Source organism: Plectropomus leopardus, chromosome 8 (genome assembly GCF_026936395.1).
Source record: "Plectropomus leopardus strain MGB_pleo_1.0 chromosome 8, ASM2693639v1, whole genome shotgun sequence".
Lineage (NCBI taxonomy): Eukaryota > Metazoa > Chordata > Actinopteri > Perciformes > Serranidae > Plectropomus > Plectropomus leopardus.
This window is the reverse complement of record NC_142183.1, coordinates 10,118,865-10,130,187: the sequence shown is the minus strand read 5'-3', so window position 1 is coordinate 10,130,187 and position 11,323 is coordinate 10,118,865. Positions and strand designations below refer to the sequence as shown.

Below are 11,323 nucleotides of genomic sequence, written 5' to 3'. Positions count from 1 at the left end.
CAGCAATAATTACACAAAGAAACCAAAAACAAATACTATATAGCTGATCCGAGTTTAATGGATTAAGCAGTAATTTAAAATAAATAATAGAAATTTTAAAATGACAAAAGGTTTATGTTTGCTTTAGACCCATTATAAACTAATCAATTAAGTGTTACAGGTTTTTTTTCTTTTCAAACATTTTTTGAAAAATAATAATCCAGATGCTGATTGTAGTTTGTAGTAAATTTGTTTTACCCAACAGCCCATAACCATAAAATAATAAAATTACTGGGATATGAAACAGAGAAAAGTAGCTAATCCTCAAATTTGGGTAACCATTTAAAATTGTTGATTATTGTTGTTACTGTGTATATAATTATGATAATTTATTATATAACACTTTAAATTCCTTTTAAATAATGTGGAAAAACCTGTTTGACCAATTTGATTTTTACTAGTTATCAACTTTAAAATGTGGTCATAGTTATGGCAATAGTACATAAAAAAATCCTTTTAAATAATATGGAAAAAGTAAACTCTTATTAGGAATCAACTTTAAAATGTGTGTTCGTGCATATGCTAATAAATTCATTATTATTTAAAATAATGTAATGTAAACGTAACGTGTAATATATGAACACACTTTAAGTTACCTACTCAAAAAATTTAAGTTGTTCCAACATTTTTTCACATTATTTAAAAGGTTTGAAAGTGTTAATAGTCTTTTTGTTGGACGAATCAAGTTTTCTATTGCTAAATTTACATTTATATAACTTACATAGCTGTAACTTTGTATTTTTAATGATAAATAAAACAACGACGGGCTTTTGGTCGATGTATTATGTCACCATGTGACACCAAACCCGTTGTGTCAAAATGTTGCCCGCGAAAAAATGTGCGTCATAGTATGTTATCCCATTTTTCATGTATATATGGTCTTTGACGTTTTATAACGATATAGTTACTGACTGCGGACTTTATGCGGTCGTTTTATACGGTTTTAATCAAACATCTGTTGTCCTTTGTCCCTCAAAAGACAGACCATCGGACCGGAAGAGTCGTCGTCTTATTTGACGCTCGTCTTACGTCACGGCGCCTCTGCTATAAATTCAGCTGCGTTGTTACTCCTCCGCCATTTTATCAAAGAGAACCGTTAAGCGGACCGTTAGGTCATCTTTATCCTGCTACTAAGCTTCAACAATGACCGACCAGCTTTGCAAACTTTTCGTCGGTGGTCTGAACGTGGACACCGACGACGATGGCCTGCGCAAGCACTTCGAGCAGTACGGTATGCTCACCGACTGCGTGGTCGTGGTGAACAAAGCGCTGCTGCGGTCCCGCTGCTTCGGCTTTGTCACCTACTCCACGCCGGAGGAGGCCGACGCTGCCATGGCGGCTAGGCCTCACACCGTCGACGGCAACATGGTCGAGGTGAAGCGGGCCGTGGCGAGAGAAGACGCCAACAAGCCAGAGGCCCTCGCAAAGGTGAAGAAAATATTCGTCGGTGGTTTGAAAGACGACATCGAAGAGGAGCACCTGACCGAATATTTCTGTACCTACGGCCAGATCGAGAAGGCCGAAGTCATCTCGGAGAAGGAGACCGGGAAGAAGAGGGGCTTCGGCTTTGTTTATTTCACCGACCACGACGCGGCCGATAAAGCCGTCGTGGTGAAATTTCACACCGTCAATGGACACAAAGTTGAGGTGAAGAAAGCCCTGACGAAGCAGGAGATGCAGGCGGCCAATAGAGGCGGTATGGCACCGAGAGGCAGGCCGATGCGAGGCATGAGGGGAAATCAAAATGGCTACGGCAGCAGGGACTACGGCGGAAACTACAACTACGGAAATGGCGGCGGCTACAACTGTGGCGGTGGCGGCTACGGAGGCTATGGCGGACCAGGTTACGGGTACGGAGACCAGGGAAGTGGCTATGGCGGTGGAAACGGCTACAACGAGTTTGGCAGCGGCTATGGTCAGCATTCATCCGGCTACGGTCCCATGAAGCAGCCGTTCAGCGGGCAGAGGAGCGGGGCTCCCTACACCAGAGGCGGCGGCGGTGGCGGCTACCCGAGGGGGGGCTACGGCGGCTACTAGACGAGCCGGCACTCATCGACCACCCCCATCCCCCTCATAAATTACCTCCAGCCAGGATTTGGACGTCAAAATCAAATTCAGTAACGGGGCGTCTGCCGTGAAATCCAACAATGGCAGAGATACGGACACAGAGACCCCCCTAATCACCAGACCTCAAAAACCCAAACAGGTAGGAAGGTCACTTCCCAAAAGCCTGATAATAACGAGCAACAGCTCAACTAGGACATATAAAAAATGAAGAATAAAACATCCCTTTTTTTATTATGTGACCACGCCAATGCGTGTAGTTGTCGTTTAGAGTTGAATATTTTTTATTTGCGTTCACGCGTTGTTTTTGCAAATTTCGATGTAGGATTGTTTTTCATGATTATCCTAATATTTGCATTTTAAGCAGTTAGATTTTGTTTTCCCTTGAGTTTAGTGTGATTTCAATGTATGAGGATGAGAAAGCATGTTTTGTGGTGTATCATAGCTTGTCTTAACAACATCAACTTGTATCTTACTTTGGGTCATGTAGCTAAGGTGGGAACGTGATACTGCAGGATCCAGTTTTGTTTTCTCCCCCCATACTGTACTCAGACTCTCCTCACGCATAGTTAATAGTTTCAGTCTAAATATTGTTCATTTTTCATTACCTGTAGCAATATCTAATGTATATTGTATACTTTCATGTCTGGAGAACAAAACCTACTGTTAAAACATTTTTTTGGTATGCTTATGTATGTTCATTTTAAATAAAACGTTATACCACTTAGCTTAGTTATTTTACTTATTTAACCAGGCTTCCTCAAGTTCATCCACAGGTTTTATAAGTGACATCATCCTTAGTTACATGGCATCTTTCCCACAGTTTATTCCCTTACTCTCAGGTGGGTGAAATGGTTACAGAAAATGGTTGTAGTCTACCCACAGCCAATGCATGTAGGCTTTGTAGGGTTTGACGTTGTTTCATTTTAAATTATGTGGTTTTGTAGACATTGCTAACTTTTTTATATCTTTCCTTTTCCATTTGAATACAATCTTTATGTGGACATGAGGGCTCTGATATTTATCTTTGATTATTCCTACTTCCTATTAGGTGTTCTTACTCGTATTCCAGTATGCTATCCCAGCCATAATAGCCGTAGCAGTTTGTTTGTAGGCTACATCAGGACCCTGTTGATTACCTGGGGTCGATTGTGATAGGAGTCTGAAATATCTCTTTAGGATATCCACATCCAGCAAACTAGGTATGTAAATCAACCTGTCTTCACTCTGTGTTGGTCAACCATGTATGGCATATCTTTGACATGGTGCACAAGTGTGCCATTATTTAATCTTAAAGTAACACTTTTAATCATAGCTTAATCAGTCTTATATAGCTAATATTAAAATAAAAACAAAAACGGGGGGGGTTACTTAATTTGGCCTTTAATGAACTTTTAAGTGGGTGGAAGGGGACCCAAATTTTGTTCCACCATTTAAATGAAATAATGGAACGAGTTAATTGGTGTCTCTTCCAGGAAACTTTGCAGGGTTCAGTTTCTCACTCTGTTTCTCTCCCGTCTCCTCCAGGTTGCTACGGTAACCTGGGCACGAGGACATCACCCCTGAAAAAGGATGGGGTGTGTCTCCACGCCGTCGGGGGGACCAGAGAGTGGTTGTCCCTTCTCCCCCTCAGGTGATGTCAGTTTTCACAAAGGATTGCCCACATTGTGGTCATACAGGGGTTTTATTCTGAAAGGTTTTAATGGAAACTTGGTGGATTATGAAGTTTTGGAGAATTTTGATAACACAGTGCCCTGGTGCGATCTTAAAATTTCTTTCTCCAATGATCAGCACTAATGGCCCTGTGATGTAGTATTATGGGCTGATTATTTGCCTCTTTTAACAGACCTAAATATACTGAAACTAGAACATCTTTTTAATAAATCACCTTTGAGCATAAGACTTTTAGGATCATTTAGTCAAGCTGCTGATGACCTGGGAGAAAGAATTTGCACTTTGGGCACTGTGGATTTCAAAATACAATAAACATTTATGATTATAATGTTTGTCTTGTGTTTTTAATAAGTCTGCAGGCTTTAACAATAATACATTACATTTAAGAGCAACTTTGAGATCATGTTGAATCACATAAGATCAATAATAAAAAATGCGATTAGCAGTAAAGCACCAGTTATTTAACACCAGTGAAATCAAAAATAAGCAAACACAGCTCAGTAATGAGTTAAAATCCAGACCCAGAAAACAAGATCCGGTTGTTGAGTAAAATGGTGAAGTTAGTTTACAACGATGTGTTTTGGGAGCCGTTGGGTATATATTCTGTAATAACCCGTTAGCTTGGCTACAATATGATATCCAATCTGATCCAATCCACGTTATTTATATAGCACAATTTTAACAAACACAAGGTTTCTAAAGTGCTGCACAGCCAGGTAACATCGATAAGTAGACAATATTGGACATTATTGTTGGATGGAAAAAGCTGTGCAGCAGTTGGAAGACTGGGGAGTGCAGATATGATTTTGTGACTTTAAAAAAAAGTAAAAGATAGTATATGGCAAATAAAATCTTGGTGTAAGGTATAAGAACAGGCTATAAGCCATCAGTAAAGTTCAAATATTAACAAAATTTAAAATAAATGATTAAAATGTACCATATTATAAATACAGCATCAATACATCCAAACATTCGTGTCTTCTAATAAGCAAAAGACCACAGTTCAGCGGTAAGTTTAGTTTAGTCTGCTGGAAAAGATGCAAACATAAATAAGCTAGTACATGGAAGAAAAATGATTGCTCAGACACTCACCTGCAGAGTGATCGGATATATTTGAATCAGGTTAAAAGCGCTTTGTTTCAGAAGGTGGAGTTGTTGGAGTGTTAAGGCTAGTTTTAAAATGTTTTTAGACCACTGATTAAAACTCAAATGACTATATCTGACAAAAAAGTATTAGACACAATTCTCATGATAGTTGAGGGAGGAAAAATCAAAAAGGAAAGGTGTCACATAGACCTGTATTGATCATTTTTCCTGGAGACTTATTGACGATGAGAAGCGGTGATTCAAAGCCTCGTGCTCGTACGGCCCCACGTGTGCCTCCCAGTTACTAGATCAGGAAGTAAAAGCCTCATTGCGCAACATACTGCACGTACACGTCCCCAGGCCGCTGATGTAATCTGCTGTTAAAAAGCGACGCGAACTGAAACATGCATATATGTGTGTGTGTGTGTGTGTGTGTGTGTGTGTGTGTGTGTACATGTACGATGCTCAGTAATCCTGAGGTTGATCATACTGGTCACAACAGTCTGTTAGATGAAATGTTGAACAAAAGTGAAATGAAAATATATAACTGTTGGTGTGGTTTTGTAGAATTTTATTGTGTTGTGCTCTGTTGGATGGTTTTCGTGTTTTGTCATGATGAACATTACATCTGACAGCACAGGTTTTACGACTTTCTCACTTTAACAGTGGTGCCTTGATTTTGATCAGAGCCACCGCAATTTTATAAAATTATCAAGTGAAAGAAGCCCAACCTCAACTCAGAGGTACATTGCTGTAATCCCTCAATTTTCTAAAAGTGGGGAGTAGGGCCTGTCTGATGTACTGTGACTCGCTCTGCTGTTTTGTGACAGAAATCTTAAAATCTGTAAAAGTGATGCATGACGCGGCGACGGGAGTGTAATCTTTACTTTTGTTCTTACCTTTTATAGGATAAGGGGGCTTGACGATTTCTGATCATCCCATAGGGAAAAAGGAAACGACTGTTATGTTGGCCATGATTTTTATGAATCTACAATAAATTATATATTTTTATACACCAAGACGCTTGTTATGTTGCTTATTTATATTGCGGATAGAGGAGTTGCATGTCTCCCACGCTGGGTTTTTCTGTGGGTCAGCTGAGCTGTGACCAGGCAGTTGGTGGATTTATTATAAAATCTGGTGATCTCTGGAGCACTGTGACTTTTGTCCAATTCAGTGCTTACATTTTTTTTGCGCTGGCAGTAAGTGACAGACGTGGCTGTGGCCTGTGGTAACGTCTTGGTTTCTGTATTTTGATTGACACCAGATAAAAAGATAAATCTGTGATCCACGTGTGTGTGTGTGTGTCACACTTACAGCCTCGATTGCGTCTCTGCAGCTGGATACGTGCACACATATCTTGTACATTTTAAAGGAGCCCTGTGGAGTTTTCATTTAAACAACTAAACATATATTTATATTCAGTGTTACCAGAAGGCGCACATTTATGTAAGTGCATTTTAAACCCTTTTTAATGCATTTTAAAGACTCTCAGTTAATGTTTGCAGATGTGCAGATTCACACAGAGCGTGTCTCGAGCAAAGAAAACCAAAAATACGGGCAAGGACAGTCTGCAGATTATTACGAGTTAATAAGTCATGCTAGAGAGGGCTTACTTACTTTTTATTGTTAAGAAAATCCTTAATTGTGTATATTTTAATGTTTACCAGCAGTCTGCGTTGGCCGGGGTTTGTACTAGGTGATGGAAGTACTAAAATTTGACTGTCTGGAATTTAAAACTTTGAAAATCAGATATTTTTTAATTTGGTACTTGAAAAAGTATAAAAGTTTATCATTTATGAAACACATTAGAGAAATGTTTCAACTCTTTTTTTGTCCTGTGCCAGTCATAGGTCTAAATAATTTAACCATTTATTAAACTAAGTCAATGTTACGCCCTGTAGTGTGTTTGCTCTGTTTAAAGAATCAAAAATGGGTACTGTCGAAATACTTGAAAGTTTTTGGCCTGCCCGTCTGTACGGACCCTGATGCTGGCTCACCTGAAGGCCTGTGCAGTCGTGTGAAATCTTTGGCAGGAGTGTGTATCCCGTGCATGTGTGCAAGATTTTAAAAACTTTCATCAGATAGTGACGGAAAGTTGTCTTCAGTTAGGAGCTCAAACAACATGAAAAAAAAACCATTCCCACCCATCAGACTCATAAAAACATGCGCAATGTCACAAAAAGTAGTGACTAATTTGTCTTGTTTTAAAGTATATTGGGGTGGGAATTTCTAGTTTAAAACACACACACACACACACACAAACAAGCTTTGTTAGATGTCAGTAAACTCCCTCAGGGTGCCTTTAAAGCTGTTGAACTTGAACTGTCAGAGACATTAAAGATGAGGAGCTAAGTGTAATAATAATGCTAAATTTTAAAACAGATGAGACAGAAGTTGACCCGTTTTACAGTCTGACTTCCTGAAAAACTGATACTGCAGTTTTCACGGTGACGCGTGCGTGAATGAAACTGATTGTGGCAGTCTTCACAGCTCTACGGGCTCTGCACATGGGCGCGTCACAACATGATTTAATGACCTGTAGATTCTTCTGAGCCAGGATGGAGACGCACTCAATCTGCTTTTTCTCTGCAGCCCGGTGAGAGGAAGCTGAGATAAGTTTCACTTCCAGTGAAATAGCTGACTTCAGCCAACCTAAACTTTGCAGCAAACCCCATGAGGCAAAAATCACTGAAGTGGGTCAGCACTTTCACGGAAAAAACATAAAAGTTGAATGTGTTGTTTGTAGTTGGCTCAGAGCATGGGTACATCCGTTTATACTCTGTTGCTGTGGGTTCAAGACCAGTGTAACCAGTTCTCGTCCTGTCACAACACTCTTTCTCCATCCCGGAAGAGGGATCGCTCCTCTGTTGCCCTTCATTTGTTTCCCTCCTTTTTTTTCCTGTTAAAAGGGTCTTAAAAGGCGTTTTCTCTCATTTGAGTCGAGTCTAAGACAGAGGAGGTCGTTTGCTGTACAAAGGGTAAAACCTCTTGTGGTTGATTTGTGATATTGAACTTTCTAAAATAAGATTGACCTGAGCTGATGTGATTTGGATCATTTAGGTTCATGAATTCACCGTTTAAAAGCACAGATATCAATCAATGATCAGTTAAATCACAATGAAGACAAGATTTGAAAAGGATGCTGTCATGTTCACGGTCAGACTAGAGACCACTAAATAGAGTATTATGAATAATTTCAAAAGACATAGTTGGCTAAGTGGGTCATCAAAGACTGTCATGCATTTGGTTTTGTATTTTAGCAATGGGTTCAAGACTAGTGTGATCACTTATCTCTGTTTTTAAGTAAAACATTAACAGAGGACATTAAGCGCTGCTGATTTTTTCTTTGATAATCAGATTTCTACAAGACAAGAAAATATATATTTCCACTAAATCCCAGCCAGATTATTCCACTTTTTATGTTGTTATTTTCAGTCTTATCTTAACTCAAGTATGGCATTACATCAAATATATCTAAAGTTTGTTTTTTTAGAAGCTGGCAACCTAAATCCAAAACATTCTGGTATCGATATATAGAAACATAAGAAATTAAAAATCAATCTTGAATCTTTCCAACAAAAGCTTTTCTGGAAAAATTCTATGATATATCCTAGATGCTTCTTTGAGCAGTATTTACACAGTATTTATTATTATTATTATTATGGTGACTTTATTATTGAGCATTTAACATCAGTTGCAATGAGAGATAAATGACATTTTACAAAAGCTGAGAATGATAATTTTAATATAAATTCATAGATTTTTGCAATGCTCATAGTAAAGAAAACATGAATGGATATAAAAACAAAGCATCATTCGTACATGTTTTTTATTTAATTCTCATATTATTTTCCTTGTAAAATGACGGTATCTGGTGTGTTCAAAGAACATAAAAGCGTACTGGTTTCATTTAAGCACGCTCAGTGTGCACAACATTCAGTGGTTTTACAGTACCAGCGATACAAGAACAATAAGATTTTGAATATAACATTATTGTGCTTTTGATTGTACAAGAACAAAACGAAAGACCATAAATGTTGATATCCACGCTTCCCTTTCTCCTCAGCGGCGGACTCTGAGATTTCCGACACGACTTGAAGGCGGCAGCAACGTCAAACGCCTGCGAGCCAATCAGAGCGGCGGCTCATTTCAAGGTGACCAATCAGCGACGGATACGTCTTACGAAGGCACGCGAGTCCGCCCTGACGTTGCTCATTGAAGAAGAAGGAGAGGGACGGTCTCAGCCCCAGAAGAAATTCAATCATGACGGCCAAATTGTGCAAGCTCTTTGTCGGCGGTCTGAACGTGGAGACCAACGAGGATGGCGTCCGCAAGTATTTCGAGCAGTTCGGTAAGCTAACCGACTGCGTTGTGGTGATAAACCAGATCGGCCGGTCTCGCTGTTTCGGCTTCATCACCTACTCGACGCCGGATGAGGCCGGCGCAGCAATGGCGGCTAAGCCACATGTCGTCGAAGGCCAAGAAGTGGACCTGAAAAGAGCCATAGCGCGGGAGGATGCTAACAACCCGGACATTGTCGCTAACGTTAAGAAAGTCTTCGTCGGCGGTGTGAAAGACCACATCGAGGAGGGGAACCTGACCGAGTACTTCTCGCAGTACGGCGTGGTGGAGAAGACCGAGATCATCGTCGACAAGCAGACCGGCAGGAAGAGAGGCTTCGGCTTTGTCTTCTTCGAGGACACCGACGCCGCCACCAAAGCGGTGCTCTGCAAATACCACACCATCGACGGGACCAAGGTGGAGGTGAAGAAGGCTCTGACCAAGCAGGAGATGTCCACCAGCTACCGCGGGGGGAGAGGTCGAGGCCGGGGGATGCAGAACTACGGCGGCGGCGGAAGAGGAGGTTACGGAGGCGGCTACGGTAACAGCTACGGAGGCGGCTACGGCGGCGGGTATGGGGGAGGTTACAACGGCAGCGGCGGTGGAGGATACGGCGGCGGCGGCGGAGGATACGGCGGCGGGTATGGAGGCTATGACGACGGAGGATACGATAACCAGATGGGGTACAGTAACGGTGACTTTGGGGACGGCTACGGGCAGCAGCACTCCAGCTATGGTGCAGTGAAGGGGGGCGGCTACTCCTCCTACAGGAGCGGGGCTCCCTACAACAGAGGCGGCGGCGGCTACAGCCGGGGGGGCGGCGGTGGGTACGGCGGCGGCGGCGGCGGTGGTTATTAGGGTCTCTCTCCACGTTTTGTGATGTTCATGGGGAAAATTTCAGCGGACTTGAATTTACACGCGCACACACACATTACACACGCCCGGGTGAGGGGTCTTTGCAGGGTTCAGTTAACCCTTTGAAACCTGAGCAAATTGATTTCTTTGACAAACGTGGGAAGAAGTTCTTGAGCAATGACAGAGGAAATTAGCAAGAAATTAATCAAAAGTTCAAGCAGGTTACCTGAAAATCAAGAGTGCTGCACAATACAGTACTGACATTTTGCCAATATTATTTTGCCCATTACCAATATCAATATATCCTTTTTTTTTAAGTGATCATCAAGTCTCTTCATTTAAGATATTTTGCATACTCTTGTGATGGCTCACCAGCAGATGGGGATATAAAATGTGTTTACAGTGATGTAATATTCATTCATTGTGCAAGAAATATTTCAAGTTAGGGTTGATGTTTTATACATGTTCACTTCATTCAAGAAAAAAATAAAACAAAGTCGCCTTTATTCTCATGTTTTTTTTAAAGAAACACCAATTTGCCCAGAGTTCAAAGGTTAAAGTACTTGTCAAAGGTGTCTGAATGCAGCGCATTAAAATTGTTGTCCAGGTTTCAAAGGGTTTGGGGAGCAGAGCCCATCACCCACCCAGAATGAAATGAGACTGGCCTCTGGATTCTGGCTACCCCCACTCGGACCCCCTCTGTCCTCTTATTCCACACATATGGACTTTACTACTAAGAATTGTGAATTATTGAATTGTACTTTTGTTATGTTTTGGGGAAAGACTTGCTTTGAACCATTTGTAAAGCCGTAATCAATGTCAGTCACTGCTTCTCAACTCAAACAATTGAGTTTGTTTTGTCTTGCAAACCAGCCAGATGTGTCTGTTATTTTTTGCATCATGAACTCAGGGTTATAAGTAATGTTGGTGGCAGTGTCGGGCAGCATGGGACTCGATTGCTTGAGTTTCTTGATCTTAAAACACTCGTGACAAAGTATTTTTTGGATGAAATGTCACGGACTGTTTTGTTACCTGTAAAGCTATTTTATTTTTCCACTTTTCCCGTCCCAATACAGGCTTTTGTTTAGATTAAAAACTGTTTTGAAATTCATGTGTTCAGTTCACCCCTGTTTGATTCTGCTTTTATTAAAGTTTTTAATGTTTTGAAAATCTATCTAATCTTGCAGTCTTAATTGAAATCAAATGGGTTATATTTCAACAGATTAAACTGGAGTTGACACATTTTCCCAGCATGACTTGT

At 40.8% G+C, this 11,323-nt stretch overlaps 2 protein-coding genes across 2 annotated transcripts; both read left to right on the top strand.

Moving 5' to 3' along the window:
- Nucleotides 1-1,106: 1,106 nt before the first annotated feature.
- Nucleotides 1,107-2,830, top strand: LOC121948457 (heterogeneous nuclear ribonucleoprotein A0-like). The gene has a single exon (XM_088080849.1). The coding sequence runs from the start codon at nt 1,183-1,185 to the stop codon at nt 2,074-2,076; it is 894 nt and encodes a 297-aa protein (XP_087936975.1). The 5' UTR covers nt 1,107-1,182; the 3' UTR covers nt 2,077-2,830.
- Nucleotides 2,210-11,236, top strand: LOC121948458 (heterogeneous nuclear ribonucleoprotein A0-like). The gene is made up of 3 exons (XM_042493854.2): nt 2,210-2,245; nt 3,631-3,736; nt 8,933-11,236. The coding sequence occupies exon 3, from the start codon at nt 9,130-9,132 to the stop codon at nt 10,063-10,065; it is 936 nt and encodes a 311-aa protein (XP_042349788.1). The 5' UTR covers nt 2,210-2,245; nt 3,631-3,736; nt 8,933-9,129; the 3' UTR covers nt 10,066-11,236.
- The last annotated feature ends 87 nt before the right edge of the window (nt 11,237-11,323 follow it).